The sequence below is a fragment of the Papaver somniferum genome, chromosome 4, assembly GCF_003573695.1.
Source record: "Papaver somniferum cultivar HN1 chromosome 4, ASM357369v1, whole genome shotgun sequence".
Taxonomy (NCBI): Eukaryota; Viridiplantae; Streptophyta; class Magnoliopsida; order Ranunculales; family Papaveraceae; genus Papaver; species Papaver somniferum.
Window position 1 is genome coordinate 157624048 of NC_039361.1, and position 20085 is coordinate 157644132.

Here is a 20085-nt window from a genome sequence, read left to right on the forward strand (position 1 = left end):
TGTATCAAATCACGTGGACGTGGATTCAAGGCGATGCAATGAAAATAGGATACACATGGGGACTAACAGCATGAGACGCTTTCACTACCCTCAACCAGGTTATTTCTGATTTCAACATCATTACTGTCGAAGTTTCGCGAGCCGCAGGAATTTATCAACACGAAGCCGTACATGTACACCGAAGACTTCAAGAGCACGCCACAAAGATACATTCACATATTCATCCATGCCATCGGGTCAAACCGAAGTATAACTGGGAACTTCTTACCACATCTAATTCCATACGATAGTCCAAAATTCAGAAGATGGTTTGAAGGATGTCGCTTGGAACAAAGTCCTGGAAGACTTGATAGCAGCATATTGGCAACGGAACGTCTTCCTATTTCATCCGCGGGTGCCAGAAGTTTTTGACCATACAAGCATTCACAGCACATCATCATCATGAGCAGAAGGTTCAGGCACTGAACAACCTAAAGCCGAGGATGGACTGACACCGCAACCATAATCTCCAAGATTAACCCTGACATGATCGTTTCCGAGCATATATTCCATCCATCCGTCCCAAGAATGCAATGGAGTTTGGTAAATTTTGGAATCCACTGGAGAGACACTGCAGACAAAAGCGCGGATACAAACGAGCAACAGAAAACAGAAGAAGGTCAATACCTCTTTTCATACGGACGGAGTTTCTAGAGTTTTGCACAGAATAAAGTTACCTTCTTGCTCCATGAACGGGAACAGATGACTCGGCGGGACTATGCTACTCCGGGCCCGCAACATCCCTCCTGAATTCTTCATGAGTTTCACTGTCGGGCCGTTTTCACCTCTTAAATGAGCTCAAAACCTAAATATTCTCGCTTAAAAAGATAGGAAATTCTTTTCCGGTAAGATGGAGGGGCGGACCGTCAAAATCCGAGTTCGTACGAGAATTCTACAACGATTTTAGTAAGGAGCGCTAATTAGGGTTTCATCATCCCAAACCCTGATTTCGTCAAAGTTGCCAGGCGCCATCACTACCATTTGATAACCGAAGTTCCAGCGTCATCACCGTCGTTTGGTAGCCGAAGTTCTGAAACCAGTTTACACCATTCTGCGGACTGAAGACAGTTTCCACCATTCCGCTGACCGAAACCAGTTTCTCTCATTACAAGCCGACCAACGCCTGCGGCTCCCATTCCAAGCCGACCAACGCCTGCGACTCCCGTTCCAAGCCGACCAACGCCTGCTGCTCTCGTTCCAAGCCGACCAACGCCTGTGGCTCCCATTCCAAGCCGACCAACGCCTGTGGCTCCCATTCCAAGCCGACCAACGCCTGCGGCTCCCATTCCAAGCCGACAATCTACATCTCACCACTTCACGGTCTAGCCAGAAACACCACAAGTAGAATCTATGCAAGTCCGCCAACACGAAAATCACGAACTCTCCTTACCTCTCGAAAAAGGTTAGTCGTGTCTTCTAGATCATCTTTTCACGACTTGTCATTTCGATTTTGTCCTCGCCTGTCACCATCTTATGCTTACCTCGCAACAATTCTCCTGTTCCGAGCTAAGCAGGGGACTTAATGTTAATGGTGGTTTTTAGCTTAGGGTTAAAATCATAAACCCTTACATCTGACATGACGTCACTAGGACCACTAGAGCATTTATTGAATCATTCAACACGCCTATTTAAGAATTACCAGGGTACCTTTTTTTTTACATGGGTCATGATCCACGGCAGAACCCTTAACACTGACTGACATCATCTATGCCAAACCCTAATTATCATGCTACCGCGCCAAGGCATGCCAACCATGCCATCCGCACCACTGTGTCAATGGCAGACCATGCCAGCCACACCACTGTGCCAATGGCATACCATGCCGGCCACATCTCCGCTCCAAGGCATGCCAACCATGCTAGGCGCACCACTGCGCCAATGGCATGCCATGCCAGCCGCACCTCCTCCCCAAGGCATGCCAGCCGCACCACATGTGCCAATGGCATGCCAACCACCTTGTTGCGCCATACCATGTCGGCCTTCCCTATACGGCGACCAAAACGAAGGCGTGCGACGATCAACGGCCACCCTTACATCTTAGATGCAAATCTTAGCCGTCCAAGGTCGCCAAAAAACGCATGGTAACCTTTGGCCCAAACCCTAGTTTTGGCCACGCCAAACCGCGCCAAGGCATGCCATGCCACATGTGTCAATGGCATGCCAACCACCTTGCCGCGCCATACCATGTCGGCCTTCCCTATGCGGCTACCAAAATGAAGGCGTGCGATGATGAACGGCCACCCTTCCATCTTAGATGCAAATCTTAGTCGTCCAAGGTCGCCAAACAACGCATGGTAACCTTTGTCCCAACGCAAAAACCCTAGTTTGGTCGTGCCTAAACCACGACAAGGCATGCCGACCATGCCACATGTACCAATGGCATGCCGCGCCATCCACCTTGTCGCGCCTAAGTCATGCCATGCCGGCCTTCCCTTCACGGATGCCAAAATGAAGGAGTGCGACAATCAACGACCACCCTTCCATCTTAGATGCAAATCTTAGCCGTCCAAGGTCGCCAAAAACGCATGGTAACCTTTGGCCCAACGCCGAAACCCTAGTTTGGCCGCGCGCTAAACCACGCCAAGGCATGCCGACCAAGCCACATGTGCCAATGGCATGCCGCGCCACCCACCTTGCGGCGCCTAAGCCATGCCATGCCGGCCTTCTCTACACGGCTTCCAAAACGAAGGCGTGCGACAATCAACAACCACCCTTCCATCTTAGATGCAAATCTCAGCCGTCCAAGGTCACCAACCAACGCATGGTAACCTTTGTCCCAATGCCAAAACCCTAGTTTGGCCGCGCCTACACCATGCCAAGGCATTCCGACCATGCCACATGTGCCAATGGCATGCCGCGCCATCCATCTTGCCGCGCCTAAGCCATGCCGGCCTTCCCTTCACGGCTACCAAAATGAAGGCGTGCGACACTCAACGGCCACCCTTCTATCTTAAATGAAAATCTCAGTCGTCCAAGGTCACCAACCAACACATGGTAACCTTGGGCCCAACGCCAAAACCCTAGTTTTGGTCACGCCCAAACCGCGCCAAGGCATGCCGTCCATGCCACATGTGCCAATGGCATGACAACCACCTTTCCGCGCCATACCATGCCGGCCTTCCCTATGCGGTTACCAAAACAAAGGCTTGCGACGACCAATGGCCATCCTTCCATCTAAGATGCAAATCTTAGCCGTCCAAGGTCTCCAACCAAGATGCATGGTAAACTTTGGCCAAAAACCCTAGTTTTGGTCACGCCCAAACCGCGCCAAGGCATGTCGGCCATGCCACATGTGCCAATGGCATGCTATCCACCTTGCCACGCCATACCATGCCGGCCTTCGCTATGCGGTTACCAAAACAAAGGCTGGCGACGATCAACGGCCATCCTTCTATCTAAGATGCAAATCTTAGTCGTCCAAGGTCGCCAACCAACGATGGTAACCTTTGTCCCAAGGCCAAAACCTTTGTTTTGGCCACGCCCAAACCGCGCCAAGGCATGCCAGCCATGCTACATGTGCCAATGGCATTCCAACCACCTTGCCACGCCATACCATGCCGGCCTTCCCTATACGGCTACCAAAAGAAAGGCTTGCGAAGATCAACGGCCACTTTTCCATCTAAGATACAAATCTTAGCCGTCCAAGGTTACCAGCTAACGCATGGCAACCTTTGGCCCGACGCCAAGCCCTAGTTTGGTCGCGCCCAAACAGAGCCAAAACCCTAACTTTTGGCCGCGTCCAAACTAGGCCATATTAAAGCCGTACAGGCCATACTTTCATTCACTGGCTACCAAACGAAGGGTAGAAATAATCAACGGCTACCCTTCCTCTCAAGATGTAAAATCTCGACCGAAGGTCACCACCGAGCCGGCAAGTCTCCCAAGCTCAACTTGCCGAACAACAACATGATACATGTTTTCCATGAAAACACTCGAGACATCAACACATGTCACAAACTGGGGGATGCTCATTGGGTATTGGTTTGGCGGTTTACAGCGTGTGGTGTACACTATGCCCGTTATAAGACAAAGTTATAGGGATGAGGCGGTTAGTAAATACATGGAGTAATGGTGAAACGCTTTCTTTTATGGAATATCAATTCCAGGCGTTACCGGTTACCACCTCCTCCCATTTACTCATCCGTTTTCCATTTCTTACGAGAACACACTTCGAATTGTATAAATAGGTCTTACCTATTTCCACCGAACAACAAGTTCAGGCCAGGAGGATACAACACTCGGAAAATATTTGCTAGCTTTCCATCTGTTAGCTTCCCACTTTCTGATACAAGTCGTGAAACAACTACTTTTCCAGAATCAACTATTCTGGTCTCAACACTCTCTTCGCTTCCTTCCCCAAAACCAACCTTTTTCCTTCACTTTGTAACCGAAGCAAGTCTGGAACGACCATTTCTTGGTTTAGGACGGATTTGTACAGATTGATCTCTCGAATCTAAAGTACTCCCTTGCAGTACATTGTTTAGGGTTTAAACTCGTTTCTCACCCACACACCCGAAATTACCAAAATCATCAGAAATCGTTTTCATCCTCAAACAACTAGAAATGTGGGACTATTGTACTTCTAAACGCCCCATCACGTGTAAGGCACGTGCACTTACGTACGTCATTCGGTCACAGTGGCCAAAATCGGGCCTAGCTCTGATACCAAATTAAAGTCTGCGGGTTTCCAACTCAAAACCAATTGGCAATGAGTGGAGAGGCCCTTAGTATATTTTAAGTTTATTAAGGGGACATTAACAGTGTGGGACTATTATCCTCAACACGCCCCTCACGTGTAGCCTCGTTGGGTCTAACACGTGGACCTACGTTGTGTGTGGTGACCGTTGGGCCTACTCACACATGGACCTAGCTCCGATACCAAGTACGGGATAGTAACCCTTGCCGTCCTAATATATACTACCTCCGTCCCACTATAAAGTAGGCCTCTTAATAATGGGACGGAGGGAGTATACGAAAGTAACAAAACCAAAAAATCTGCTTCTAACTTCAGCTTTTCCAGAAGTCCAAGTTAGAAGCAGACCAGAAGTCGAAGTTAGAAGCAGAAGTTAAAAACAAAACTAAATTTTGCTTCACAAACAGTTAACTTTTCGATTTCTAAAAGTTGTTTTGAAATTTAACGGCCAAATTGACTTCTAATTTTTTGATTTTTTGGAGTCAAAAAACTACTTACAAACAGGTGTTATTGTACATTGTTGGTAAGATTTTGATGAGTGGTAAAGCAATTGCTAGTTATGTACTACTATACTGTGTTGTTTGAGTTAGAGAAACATTCATCTGAACTAATTGCTGTCTTGGGAATAGCTGCAACTACCCACCTCGACGACCGGAAAACTAGCCTTTGCCATCTGCCTCAGCTTCCATGCTTCATTGTTAGTCTCCAAAACAATTCCTTTGAGTCGTTGTTCTTCCACATCCTTCCGCGCGAATTGCGTCTTCGAGGACATGGGTCCTTGTGCTTGGATTTTGGTGGTGACGCTCGACGAACCAGGACTCAGAACAGGAACAATAGTTGCACTCACGGCACTTAAAGGGTGATCAATATGTCTTGCTGCAATGTCCCTTGTCTCTGAACCTAGTGGGATGACTGGAACTAAGCCGGTTCTTGGATGAGACGATCCAGGAAGAAATCTTGGCCAATGCTTCCTTGGGAGGAAAGGCAGGATGAGACCCTTGGCAACGCATTTTACTCCTAGATTGAATGATACATTTTCAAGTTGGGGGAGCTCCAGGAGGCATTTTATTAGCGCATACCACTCGTTGACAACTTGAGCTAAAAAGTTTGTGAATAAGAGAATCAGCATCATAATGCCCATAGTCCTGTCTTCAAAGAAACTCTTGCGTCCCATGTAGATAAATAATCCGAAGATGGCTGCTTCACATAAGAGGGATACGCTCTCTGCGACATGGACCCCTCGTCGAATATACGGTTTGAGACTGAACAGATACAAGAGCTGCACTACTGTCAGAGAAAAGGCTGTAACACTTGTACTTAATCTAGGTGATGAATAAGCTCCAGAAATGAACCCCAAAGTAACTCTTCGCAGAAGGTCTACAATTACATATGCTGATCTCATACAGCCAAGGAGTTTTTTACGTACGGAAATTTTAGGTTCTTCACTGTCTTTGGCTATGTTCACAACCTTCATTCTTCCAATCCCACTTTCACTACTGTAAGTCCACTTGCGTACGTCGTTGGAGTCATTATGATCAACTGAAACTAAAATAGGAGGACCCTTCCTATCCTCGAACAACAACCCAAATCCTGGGAGGAATGATGAAGGCAGGCCTTCCTTGTAGAACCACTTGCCTTGTGTACTATTCCCTATGAACAGATCAAGCATCTTCGTATTCCATGGTTTATTGACATTTCTGTATGTAATTTCCTTGTATTGGACAAAATTACTGGTGAATACTGCAACTATCAAGAATAGGCTGACCGATAAAATAACTGCTACAGGTATAGCTAGGAAAAATGCCCCTGTGATGATTCCTGCAGTTGTATGCCCTATGTAAACGGCAAATAATATCAGTTTACAAAACACTTACGAGGCGTAAATTATCTGACCAGGAAATAGAAGTCTGATACCTCTAAGGACAAATGCTGCTGATTGAGAGATACAAGGGAGGATGAGGATCAGGAGAAAGAGCTCAAATCTTGGTACCGAGAACGTCCAGTGAACAGATGTTCCGGTCCTCCATGTTAGGAAAAGTACAACTAGGAAATGGCTTATTAGTAAACTGCTGCAACCAACTCCAAGCCAGAACAAGTTCATCTCCAAGTCTTCCCATCTGTTTATAGTACAGTCTCGGCATTACAGTTATCTCCATTAGTAAAAGAATATGATAGGGAAGGTTATTACCCGGTATAATTTTCCGCCGTCATAAGATACATTGCGGCTAATGGTTCTTGTCTCTGTCAGAATACGGTGAAGGATTTCGATTCATAAGTTCCTTACAATTTAATTCAGAAACTTAACCATGCACACTAAAAACTCACCATGAAATGAATGAAGTATTCATCAGAATCAAGAGGTTGTCCGTAGGATGTATTTCTTATGCTTACACTTGGTAGCTCTTGCATTCCACTGATCTCTGAGCCGTTCATGACTGCTAATGCGTCTTGCTGACTTAATAAAAGCCCATCTTCATTATTAGACAAAGAATAATAGTTCCAGATAGATGACTTTTCCTTCTTCCACGGAAGGTCCTCACGGGGAATCAACCATCTGAGTCCTTTTGTTGTCTCAGTATACTCTAGAGGTAGATTATGCGACATCCGGTCTGAGAAGACAAAAATTTGAAGGTGCCCGAGCATGCCCTACGATAAGATACTACTAAGATTATCGAAAAAAATAACAAAAACTATGGGATACATGCATACTCGAAATGAGTCTGCATTACGACTACCAGATATCTACCATACATACCAAAAGATTCATTGATGGATCTGAAATAACGACGTTGCTGGTCCCGCTACTTAAAGCTGCAAGATTTGTAGAGGAAAGGGTAAGAACAGCAGCTGCTAGTGATGTTGCCAATATTCCAGCAGTCACGAACGAGTGTAGTAGAGCAGATATTGCAGGGGTTGAATCTGTGGAAATTTAGACATGAGAGCATTGAGATAATCCTCTTGAAAAACTATAACAATTGAAAAGGAGAAAGAACAGCTCTTACACTGCCTTATTTCCAGTTGGTTAGAGGCAACATTTAGATTCCCAGAAATGTCATTTGCTTTTCCTTCGGGAACGAAAACTGATATCTCACTCTCAGTACCCCCGAGGATCATCAATGAGAATATAGTTTTTGTATGCTCTTCAAATCTGCAAGAATTTATTTAAAATGAAAAACTCAACAATCACTTTGGCGCTACATTCATTTAGTGTTGAGTGTTACCACATCACCTGCCTTGTAATACTACCCCCTACAACCTCTATTCCAGAGGCCTGAAAACCGAACACTGGCTCTGAAAACTCAGCAACCACTTGGATGTTGGATTCCTTGGTGGTTACTCCTGGGAATCTGATAGTCAGCCTCACACTTGGTCTAGTAATATCTAAGATACAAGTTCACCCATAAGTTTTCTCTTATTTGCTTCGAGATGATTTTCTACCACCAATTTTGTTTTGTTTTTTTGAGGCTGAAATGATAAACGTACCATATAAGAATGCAATCGGTGCAACGGAAGAGGCAGCTGTGCCCGACTGTCCGATTATCAAAGAAGGTTGGAGTTTCACTGTGATGATATCGGTCTTGGTTAGATTTACAAGCTGCAAAAGAAACAATCATGATAACAGTGCCATTAAGGTTTTGGTGACTTCAGTTTGTTAATATGCGAATAAGAAACAGGTAAAACAAATGCAAGATATTGACATACTCTGAATACAAATCGACGACCTCCATGGCCCTTAGTTTTGATTGGCACCAAGCTACCCAAATTTGCATGTAAAACACTCTGGATGTCATCTGTCGAGTTAACTATAGGACTGCTAAAGTCCAAGTAAAATTCCAAGTCTTCCAATTTGTTAGTAGCAAGGACAGTTCTCGGAACCTCGCCTATCTTCAATTCGTAGGATGGAATTGTCGTCCATAAACCCATGTCTACCGGTCTTCTATCTAAGATCAGTACAAACGCAGTCCAAATCATAACTTGCAACATTTACTAAAAACTGAATTTGAGATCTTACCGAAATGCAAAATCAGCACGGATTCATTTGTCCTTGTAAATCGGTTTCCTGCCTCATCAATACAAAACATATCTGCCATCTTCACTACTACACGTCCGTATACAACGGTCGCCGAAAATTCCACCGTAATGCTGTACTTGATATCATGTTCGACCATTTTTAGTGTTGACGCATTTATTTCAGCAGGGCCATTGATCAAGACCTGCAAATTTAACAATGTCTTTCTCATTACATTCCATACTGAAGCATAAAAACATCGAAAAACCTGTAGACAGACGGCGAGACGTACATCACAGGTGGATGCATTTATACACTTGAAACCACCTCCATTTGTGCAAGCTTCACTGAATGCAATGTCAATAGATACTTTCATAGCATTTGTGTAAGTCGTCTCGCTAGTAATGGAAGCAGTCGGCGGAATTGTATCTACACAAATTAAATCAAATTGAAATGTAATTTTTGAAATACAAGTTGAGTCAGCAATCCATAAAAATTGACTTACCAATGAACCATTTGTAAGCGGATGAGTTTCTATCTCCATCTAATGTTGTAACACTAACTCGAAAATTGTGACTGTGATTAGCGCTTAGATTCCTTAATATTATGTGATCATTCGGACAATGCCTTAGTATTTGATCATCAATCTGTTTGGCACACATGATTTCAGCAATTGGCACATCCAAAATTACAAATTTCATATTAAAAGAAATGAAAATCGGCAATGTTTATTATTACCTGGCAGCTGATGGAACACCAATGCCTTCTTTGGCAAATTTGAGAACCATTTAGTCCTAGAATGGAGTAACGAAAGACAGCGGTAGATGACATCGATCGAGACTCGGGAACTTGATCAAAATGAACGACAAGTGTTGGTTCAACTGATATGATCAATATCATTAACAAACATATAGCAGACTGAAATAGCTTGAGCAAATCCATCTAAGTAAAATTCTTTTCTCTATTTGCTACAAAATGTGAAATATTTTGAAGAAGAAGAAGAAGAATAGGCTGAACAACCACAACTGTTCCTATGTGTTTATTCACATTCTTCATTAACTGCGTTTTGGTTTATCCAGTCAGTTGAATGCAACCTTCCACTGCTATTTACACCGTTTACTGTTTATGGTTTTAGTGTGTAGGGAACCGTGACTTCATAAATATGCAACATCTGCCTTGGTTGGTCAGCTTTGTTGCATACCTTAATAACTGCTGCTTACGGTCAAAGGAAAAGAATAAGGATGAGAAGACCGAGGACAGCTTTTTTTATCCATTACCCTGTTTCGCCGACCGGAGGCTAAATTGCTTCTAGCGCGTTAGGCAAAAATATCATATTTCACAGAAAGTCGATCATTTTGTGTTCAGAAGTTATTTTAAAAATTTTGTATCCAAACTAACTTTTTACTTTTTAACTTTTACAAATTGAAAATCGAAAAGCCACTTCAGGAAGTCATTCCGGATCCAGAAATTTGAACCTAGCTTCGAAATCTTCATCATCAGTGCATGGTAATGGTGAATATTAACCCTTTGTATAAACTAAAGGGGCACAAGAAAAAAGAGTTGCGATATCAAAGACAGTGATTATGAGCTTAGTGAATAGGATGAAGATTGAAGACACAAACCCTGGATCCAAAGCCTTATCAAGGGACCATCTTAGGGAGATTCAATTTTTGTGGTCCTGAGTCTTGATTCAAGGCAAAGCACGCCATAAGAGGTGAATGAAATAAGCTTTTCTAAACTGCCTAAAGATGGTGTTGTTGCCAATATTAGTTTTGAGTGTTACAAACAAAAACAAAAATGAAATAAAGACTATATTCATTGGCAAATTTCTAAAATCAAAATGTGAAACCTCAGGTAAGAGTGAATTCCCTTACTTCTGATGGATTGCAAGCATTGGAAACCATCAAGGGCCGCAGATTAGTCTTTAATACCTACCTCCCCTAATTTAATAGTAACAAACAAAAGAAAGGTATTTTCTTCTGTGAAAACTATCAAAATCCTACAGTAGTTTGTGATTTTGTTTTTGGTATATTAAAAAGGTTAGCAGTTATGATGAATAACAAGCCCCATGGTTGGTTTAAGGGTTACGCATTAAGGGCATCAAGTTGGCGACGGAGTTCCTCAAGGTCGTCAATAGGATTACTTGATTCTTCTGCTGGAACCGGTAAAGTTTGAAAATCATCTGCACTTGGAAGTTCACGAACAAGACCTTCTGGAAGAGCATCTGCAAATACAGCACAAGAAATATTGAATAGATGTAACAGATATTGTTTTGAAAGGTATTTCTTTAAAGTTGTGTAGCAAGGAACTAGAGGGATTACTCGAATTTATGTGAACAGAATCCTTCTTCTCCATCTCATCGTCATCATCAACCACACTGAAGAACAACATGGTTAGAAATTTAACAAAATAGGCAGCTCAAGCCTAGAGGAGGAAGTGGATATGAAACTGTTGAGGTTTCCATAAGAATTCTAAAAGTCCATCTAGCATTGGTAACAGCCAAACACGTTAAAATTTAAAAGCAATACCAGTGACCGAATTCTTAGATCCTAGGAGAGAGCTGAGGTCACTCATGCAGAAAGCCAAAAATGTTGCAGCAATTATCATATCCGCAAGATTTATACCTTTTAAATGCAGCCATATTAAAAAGGAATGGAACCATGTGACAGACTGACTTTCAAAACATGGAATATTTGATAAAGATTATAATTGACTAGCCTATTCCATCTGTTCTATTTCAAACACTACGTAATGACATTAACAAGACACCATTATCATGTGTAGCTGAATATACTCCAAAGTAAATGTTGTATGGGCTACGCGCTCTATCTCAGAGAAAAGGTGTCTGGTTTCCTAACTCCAAAGTTTCCATCAAGGAAAACAATGACTAATATATTTAAAGACCGACTTTTTTTCAAGAAAATTTACCTTATGTTCCACTCATTTTCAGCATGGACAGGGGATTCTACTACTAATAATGCTTCAGCCTCCATTTTTGCCTTAGATGCAGCATCCCTTTCTGGTTTTGTGAGCATGTACTCCTCCTGCATGATAGATATTTCCTTCAGAACATTAGCTAACAAGAAAATACTCTGAAACAGGTATTATTTCTGAGCAAGATGAATAACCACCCAAATGACCAAAGTAGCATTACCTGTCGTTCCAAGCAAGGTGAGTTTGAACACTGTGGGTTTGGTTTCATTGCCATTGTGGGAAAGAAGTCCTTTAAAGAGTTATATCCCTGCATCCAGCAGTCGCATCAAAACTCTAAAGCAAAACTTAGATAAGGTCAATGTTAACTGTACGCGCCTTAGGTTTCCCAAGATATTTAAATTCACAGGGTGCTGCATATTATTTAAAAGTGTAGCGCCAAGAGTCCATAAAGAGTTCCAAAGTTAAAGTAGTAAGTTATTTAGCAGACACCATATATGCTAAAAAACAGCATTTTAGTAAGAAATGTCTAAGAGGTGAGATATTTACCAAGTATGGGGATACTTGTCCAAAATTTAGCAAGTATTTGAGTGTGTTTTGAACCAGAAGACCAGCAATAACACCCTAAGAAATCAATACAAACACCAGAAAACAAGTTTTAAATTAGGGGAAAACCAATGGAATGGCTAAGAAGATTAGTGGATTGAATGACTCAGTTGCTTTTTAGAGGTCGGATAAAATAATTCTAACCATTGTGGTGGGCAAAGATGCAGCGCAAACACCTTCACGTTTTAATGTCCGTTCGTCTACCCCAGAAGCCACCACCTGGGAAAAATAAAAATCATTCATTTCCTAAGTTAAAACGAGATGCATATGATACATCAAACTTAAGTAATGTCGTCTTCCATACAGCCAGCCCTTACTAAGTAGTTTTTTATTGTTTTTGTTTTAATACATTCAGCTTACTGAGTAGGTTGAAGGGCATTATACTTAATTTATTAGCGCTCACTAAAATATTATATAAGTGCCTCTTGGAGTCTATATACCATTTAATGTAACATACATCAGTCACCATTATATGGTTCTCAAATTCTATTAAAGCATAAAAAAGTTGAAAGAACTAACCAGAGGAGGAGCACATGCAAAACAAGCTGTTTCCCCTGGAATAAGCAATTGTATATGACCAGAAACGGCATCTTCAGATACTCCTGAAAAATAAAAATAAAAATCATGTCAGCTCTCCGGGCATTGATATATCGGGTGATAAAATTAAAGTATGCTGAACATATTCTATACAACTGAAACTGAAGAAGTAAAATCAATTGAACTAAGCTCAACACCTGAAAGAAAACATGCTTCTTAATATTGACAAAACAGTAATAACCAGGTTCCTTACCAGACTCCATCCATGTCTGGTTCAGCTCATTGCAAGCCTGAATAACCAAAACTGCATTAGTTATGCAAGACCAAATACTTATAAAAGCTCTTAAAGGCAAATTTATACACTTAAACCAATTTAAAACCTTAGAAACTCTTAAAGCTGTCAGCAGATTACCTGGTTTACAACCATACGTGCTTCGTAATTGTCTACACAGCTCAAAACCAGATCGACTCCAGTACCATTTTTAGTTTGACGATATTTTTGATTCTTCAAGCTTTCCACAAATGTTTCAAAACCTTGCATTGTGGTGATATTCAATGTGTAGCTCTACAAGTGACCAGAAAAAAACTTACCTGATAAGTCTTTAGCTAACAGAAAATTTGAGACCGCAGAGACACAGAACCAAACTGGTAATAGTACAATTGCTGAAGTACCAAATTGATGCAATAACTCCCAAAAAACTGACCATCATTACTAACTAACCTCGAGTATGACGTCTGGATTAATATCTGAAAGAGTTTGCACAGCAGCATCTGTCTTGGTCATGCCGCACTGCAAAGACGATACGTAAACAGCATGAGCAGGTTTAATAAATCCTTATTTGTCCCTTGTACATTTACTAAAAGCATACTTTGAGGCACATGAACGATAAGGAAAATAAAAAAGAGCATAAGATAAAGATGCACACCTGCTCCGGGCGGAAGAATAGCCTATTCATGTTAGCTAACTCCACTGTATCATAATCATACAACAACAGGCGACCTATACCACACCTTGTTAGCATCTCAGCTGCAACGCTACCTACTCCACCTATTCCCTATAACATCACAAAGAGCATTTTCAACACCCACACAAGAAAATATCAAATTACATAGACAAACAAAGAGAGGAACACATGGAGAAATGGATACATACAACAATGGCAACAGAGAATCCTCGTATTCTTTCATAGTTTTCCACAATACCCATCCTTTGAAGTGCCATTAGTCTACTATATGGATTGCTATCTACTACTTCAGCACTCATATCCTTCCAAATTCCAGTAAAATTCATAAGCAAAAAACACAAATATCTCAACACAATAGGCCTTTCCAAATCCATAAACACATTTTCTCATGCAAATATACCTTCACTTTATTCCGCCTAGAATTTGCTGATTTCGCAAGATTCGTCAGGTTTTCTAAACGTTCCTCCAGCTACAAAAACATCAATAGATACAAACAAAAAATTAGCAAGTATCGGGTTAGCTCCACACTGGTACACAGAAAGCTTGAGAAAGTGGACTTGAGTCAACGTGGTTTGACCTGGGTCAATCAAGATCCAATCGTCAGTTTTAATGATTCTGATCGGAAATGCTTGATACAAAAAGTACTAAGAAATTCCCCGGTATCGTAAAATAAAACCTGAATTCTGAACAACCTACACATGAATTCTGCTAACAACGGAATTGGATAGATACCAGATGAAGATTAATTTTGAATGAGAAAGGAAAAAAAAAAGTACCTTAAGAATCAAAGGAAGATGATTGGGATCTGACGAAGAATTCTTGAGCTGTTCAACATCATTCAACAATTCCTTTAATTCTACCTCCATTATCTCTACTCTCTCAAAATCAAAATGATTAAAAATCAATCTTGTTCTGTAAACACAGTGATGAGTGATGTGATTTTTATCTCTGTAAACAAAATTGGATTTGGATTTTCTCAGGAGGAAGAAAATAACCGATTCTCTGTCTTTTTACTTTTGCATCGTTACCCTTTCTCTCTCTAGAAAAGTTATAACGTTGCACGATACGCGACTGATAAATGCCAAGGCTCTCTAACGGGCTAGGCTGGGAGATTTTAGGGCCGACGAAATGATTCCGAGTTATTTCGTAAAAAGGTCATATATTTATTGGTTAATTAGGGTCTGGGTCGTAAAAAATACAGTTGATGTGTTAGGGTCGTAGACTAACTGAAGACTATTCCAAAACTGTTAGTTGATATTTTATACATTACCAAGTACCCTGGCTGTCAGCTGACTAGCTTTGACTGTTAGAATATTTTCAAAACAAGTAGTTGTTTCATCCTTTTCTGTCTACTTCTTATAGTTCTCTTCAATTTCCTTTGGCTAAAGTCGGTGTCAACTGTCAAGTCCCCATTCTTGTGGGTTCATTAAGCTTTAATAATGGCCAATGGATTTTCTTAGGATTTCAAATATGGATTTAGCAGGTGTTTGAGGGTGAAAATGGTTTCTGCTGATTTCGGTAATTTCGTGTGTTGTGGGTGAGAAACGAGTCTAAACCCTAAACAATGTACTGCAAGGGAGTACTTTGATTCGAGAGATCAATCTGTACAAATCCGGTCTAAACCAAGAAATGGGCGTTCCAGACTTGCTTCGGTCACAAAGTGAAGGAGAATGGTTGGTCTAGTGAGAGAAGCGAAGAGAGTGTTGAGACAAGAATAGTTGATTCGGGAAGAGTAGTTGTTTGATGACCTGTATCAGAAAGTGGAAATCTAACAGATGGGAAAGCAAACAAGTGATTTCTGAGTGTTATATGCTCCTGACCAAAAAACTTGTTCATCGGTGGAAATAGGTGAGACCTATTTTTACAAGTCGCAACGAAACGTACCCTGGTCTCGTAAGAAGTGGAAACGGTTGAGTAAATGGAAGAAAGCGGTAACGGGTAACGCCTGGAATTGATGTTTCCATAATGAAGGAAATGTTTCACCATTACTTCTTGTATTTACTAACCGTCTCACTCTTATGACACTTTCTTGTAACGGGCGTAGTGTACGCCGCACGTTGTAAACCATCAGACCAATACCCTAATGAGCATCCCCCAGTTTGTGACATGTTTTGATGTCTCGAGTGTTTTGTGTAGCATGTTGCTATTGTTTGGCAAGTTGATCTTTGGAGGCTTGCCGGCTCGGTGGTGACCTTCGACGGTCGAGATTTAGCATCTTGAGAGGAAGGTCAGTCGTTGATCGTGGTTACCTTCCGTTGGTATCCAGTGGTGTGGCCACGGTGCTGGCATGGCTTGCGCATGCTATTGGCGTGGCTAATTAGGGTTTGGTGTCGTGACAAAAGAATTGTCATAGGTAAGTGTGTGTCGTGGCCAAAGAGTTGGCAGTGTAGCCAAGAGATTGCCACAAGTCGTTTGATGGCAAGCTTGTACGGCTGAGATTTGCATCTAAGGAGGAGGGGTGGTCGTTGATCGTTGCAACCCTCCGTTTAGCGGCCAGCTGCATGGAGGCATGGCCAGCACGGCTCGTGCATGCTTTTGGCGCGGCCCAAATTAGGGTTTGGCACAAACCGTGGAACTTTGGCATCGCAGCCAAGAGGTTGCCACAAATCGTTTGGTTTGGTGGCAAGATTGTACGGCTGAGATTTGCATCTCAGGAGGAAGGATAGTCGTTGATTGTTGCAACCTTCTGTTTGGCGGCCAGCGGCATGGAGGCATGGCCCGCATGGCTTTGGCGTGCTCTTGGCACGGCCCAAATTAGGGTTTAGCACAAACCTTGGAACTTTGGCATCCAAGAGGTTGCCACAAATCGTTTGGTTTGGTGGCAAGCTTGTACGGCTGAGATTTGCGTCTCAGGAGGAAGGATAGTTTTTGATTGTTGCAACAATTAGGGCTTTCGCATGGCCGACATGGCTTTGGCGTGGACAAATTAGGGATTTGGCACCATGGTCAAGAGTTGGCACCGTAGCCAAGAGATTTCCACGAGTCGTTTGGTGGCAAGTTTGTACGGATGAGATCTGCATCTCAGGAGGAAGGATAGCCGTTGATTGTCGCAACCTTTCGTTTGGCAGCCAGCGACATGGAGGCATGGCCGGCATGGCTTTGGCATGGCCAAATTAGGGCTTTGGCACCGTAGCCAAGAGATTGCCACAAGTCGTTTGGTGGCAAGTTTGTACGGCTGAGATCTGCATCTCATGAGGAAGGATAGTAGTTGATTGTTGCAACCTTCCGTTTGGCAGCCAGCGGCATGGCTTTGGCATGGTTTAGGCGCGGCCAAGCTAGGATTTTGGCATAGTTTTAGGCGCGGCCAAAAATTAAGGTTTTGGCATAGTTCAGGCGCGGCCAAAATTAGGGCTTGACATTGGGCCAAAAGTTGCCACGCGTTTGGTGGCGAACTTGGACGGCTGAGATTTGCATCTCAGAAGGAAGGGTGGTCGTTGATTGTTGCAACCCTTCGTTTGGCAGCCAGCGACATGGAGGCATGGCCGGCATGGATTTGGTGCGGAGGTATGCCTGGCATGGTGTTGTAGTTTTGAAAGTGGTAGTAAAAGTTCGTTGCTCGGACTTCTAAAGATAGTGGATTTTTAGATTTAAAAATATATATACAAAAATATTGACAAATTGGTAGAGAGGTACTGGGACTAATGATTCAGCCAATTTTCATAACATAGGGCTCAATGATTTATTCTCAACAATAATCGCTCAAAACATAAATTATCTGGACTCTTATTTTGCCAAAGTAGATTCTCAAAACATTGATTGTAAATGTTAAGCATGGAACATCAAATCACCTAAGCTAAGCATGACCCATCTAATCAAATAACAACCAATTTAATTAAATCATATTTCAATTAATTTTTAATGCAAAAGTCTTAGAAAGAATTAACAAAATTACCCATGTATGAAGCTCGGCCTCCTCCGTCGTCCCAGTGATGGGTTCTAACTCCGCATATTGGAAACACGCTCAAAGGAATTTTTCATTGCTCAAAAGAGGTGTACAAATGATGAAATGGAGATAATAATGAAAATCGGGTGTTTGCAACGTTTATAATTGTTGCAAACACCGTTACAAAGAACGATAAATGAAAAGTGCTGTAGTATATAGAGTACTACGACCCACAGTTGACAGTCGTTGTTGCTGTAGAATGAACGACTGTCTCTGGTTGTCCAATGTTCTTCGTGTTCTTGAGTTGCAGCAGCAGAAATGGTGGCTCTACAACTCGATTTTTCTTCACTTTGTAGCCTCCAAAGCTTCCCTAAACTCTCCACAACCCTTCTAGGCAACCATAGAAACATATTTATAGCCAACAGACCCATCGAATCTCGCTCATTCACTCCATATAATTCTCTTTAACTCGGCAGTAAAGAAAAATATTCTTGGGAATATTTTCTTTCCATTCTTGCTCTGGTACGCATAGATTTCCATCCTGGTCACTCTAGAAGTATTTACACACGACCCACAACGTTGCTAGAGCCCTCATGCATGATCAGAACACGCTCAAATCTTCTCCAATCCCGTGTCCAACCCGTGTTTCCCTGTTTTGCTTCCGTGAATTGTCCAGCTAATTATGGCCAAATTTGATCGAACCAAAAGCCCAAAACGTGTTTGATAGGACATAACACAACTTCCTACCAAAAATCAGCCATTGAATCTCCCTAGAACACGTTCAAAAATTCCAACAAACATCTGCCAGTTGATATATTTTTTTCCCGCCAATTTTTGGTTTTTGAATTTGGGAAGAAGATGTCCTTCCCCTAACCAGAACTGGGGTGTGAATAGCAGCTGCCTTGGGGTGACCTGGGGGATGCCCCTTAGTAATTAGGTTACCCCTTATCCAAAAGCGAGAGTCCGAATAACACTTGTCCTCCGGGTGACAAAATCAACTTTTCGAGCCGAATTTTCCAAAAATATTTATTTCCAAAAAAATACCTACAAATACATAAAATAACAAAATTAGTACAAAATCGAGTGCCAACAATATATAGTATTGAGATCAAATTAGACACAAAAATGTGTCTATCAAATACCCCCAAACTTATTATTTGCTAGTCCTCGAGCAAAATTTATTCTTGAAAAGTGACCGAGTTAATCTCGGGTGGGTTTATCAGAGGTGTACCCACAAAAATCAATACTCCAGACCCTAGCTATCTACGCAGAACCTTGGAAAGCACTAAAGAACCTCCTTGGTTGGCATACAAATATTGACTCTAAGAGGAAGAACCCTGATGCAAAATTACAATTGCTGTACACGAGTTTGCACTCAAGCATACTAAAATTCATATAAGTGACAGAGCTCTACTAAGATAGTTTCAGGATGGACATCATACTCGGAGTCAAACTAATCACATGAAAAGATTAAGAAGATGGAAAGAAAAATGTAGATGGTTGAAAAGCGAACGGTGTTTCCCATATCTGTCTGAAGGCCTCTGCCAAGGTGAACCTAACCTAAATGACTGAGATACCGGTCTGACTAATATTAACACACTGGCATATACAAGGGAACCAGTGGTCAATAACTTAAATCTAGATCAACAAACTGGCAAATACAAGGGAACCATCAGTTGACTACACATAACCATAACCATTTTTTTTATTTTTTATTTTTTTTTTAACTTAACGGCATGAATAGATCTTTTTGATCCAAGTGCATGTTTCTTGTCAGCAGATTACACGATAGTTCCCACGGGTCCTGCATTCCACGCTTGCTTAGGCGACGGAAACAGGGAGAACACACGCATATTGCTATCCAAGTGTTAATACTTATTCCGATTGGTCTAACTGGTCCGGCCTTTTTTTTTTTTTTTTTTTTTTTGAAAAGGTAACTCAGTCACTCTATTTCACCCTAGCAAAGGTAACAACTTGAATCGTGTGCCCCACCAAATCACTTGAAACAAAAGAAAACTAAAAATAGAAAGTAAAAGGACTCGACAAGATATGGCGAAACTATCATGTTATTCTAACACCTGAGCTCTGCTTTTATGAATAGACTCTATAGATGTTTCCATCTAGTCAGATTGGTTCCTCAACTCCTAAAACAAAAATGTTTCCATCCACTTAGATTGGTTAGTGCTATCCTTAATAGGCGTAAATTTCTAGGCTCTGGAGTTTATTTATTGCAACTAAAAAGTTTCTCCCCACCCCCAAACTTAAATAACATTGTCCTCAATGTTCTAAAGATGAAATTAAAAGCATGAACAAGGAGAGACAATTACTATTTGAAGCAAAAGAGTGAAGGAAGGATATTACCGGGTTGCATGAGATTGGGTTACCTCCCAAGAAGTGCTAAGTTTAAAGTCTTCAGCCAGAC

General features: G+C 41.9%; 2 protein-coding genes across 3 annotated transcripts; both read right to left on the reverse strand.

Annotated features, from left to right (window-relative positions):
• Positions 1 to 5153: 5153 nt before the first annotated feature.
• On the reverse strand, positions 5154 to 6841 carry LOC113274412. Its single transcript, XM_026523807.1, has 2 exons — positions 6647 to 6841; positions 5154 to 6565 (listed from the first exon to the last, which is right to left on the reverse strand). The coding sequence occupies exons 1-2, from the start codon at positions 6831 to 6833 to the stop codon at positions 5340 to 5342; spliced, it is 1413 nt and encodes a 470-aa protein (XP_026379592.1). The 5' UTR covers positions 6834 to 6841; the 3' UTR covers positions 5154 to 5339.
• Positions 6842 to 10525: 3684 nt separating this feature from the next.
• Positions 10526 to 14837, reverse strand: LOC113271712 (ubiquitin-like modifier-activating enzyme 5). Of its 2 annotated transcripts, XM_026521616.1 has the most exons (15): positions 14557 to 14836; positions 14358 to 14463; positions 14181 to 14249; positions 13969 to 14082; positions 13742 to 13870; positions 13537 to 13605; positions 13228 to 13380; positions 13069 to 13105; positions 12798 to 12880; positions 12423 to 12497; positions 12222 to 12296; positions 11896 to 11982; positions 11670 to 11785; positions 11063 to 11118; positions 10526 to 10965 (listed from the first exon to the last, which is right to left on the reverse strand). In XM_026521616.1, the coding sequence occupies exons 4-15, from the start codon at positions 14077 to 14079 to the stop codon at positions 10826 to 10828; spliced, it is 1131 nt and encodes a 376-aa protein (XP_026377401.1). In that variant the 5' UTR covers positions 14080 to 14082; positions 14181 to 14249; positions 14358 to 14463; positions 14557 to 14836; the 3' UTR covers positions 10526 to 10825. The 2 variants fall into 2 exon arrangements, with proteins under 2 accessions (XP_026377401.1, XP_026377400.1); XM_026521615.1 differs by lacking the exon at positions 14358 to 14463 and having other exon boundaries at positions 14557 to 14837.
• Between the last annotated feature and the right edge of the window lie 5248 nt (positions 14838 to 20085).

Bases quoted from the DNA above. Each gene is read 5' to 3' on its own strand.
- LOC113271712 (XM_026521615.1), bottom strand. From the start codon at position 14,646: ATGGAGGTAGAATTAAAGGAATTGTTGAATGATGTTGAACAGCTCAAG. The intron at 13,106-13,227 runs GTAATCTGCTGA...TTGGTTATTCAG, and splicing joins CACGTATGGTTGTAAACCAG to GCTTGCAATGAGCTGAACCA. The intron at 12,881-13,068 runs GTAAGGAACCTG...TTTATTTTTCAG, and splicing joins CCAGACATGGATGGAGTCTG to GAGTATCTGAAGATGCCGTT.
- LOC113274412 (XM_026523807.1), bottom strand. From the start codon at position 6,833: ATGAACTTGTTCTGGCTTGGAGTTGGTTGCAGCAGTTTACTAATAAGC. The intron at 6,566-6,646 runs GTATCAGACTTC...CCGTTTACATAG, and splicing joins AGCAGCATTTGTCCTTAGAG to GGCATACAACTGCAGGAATC.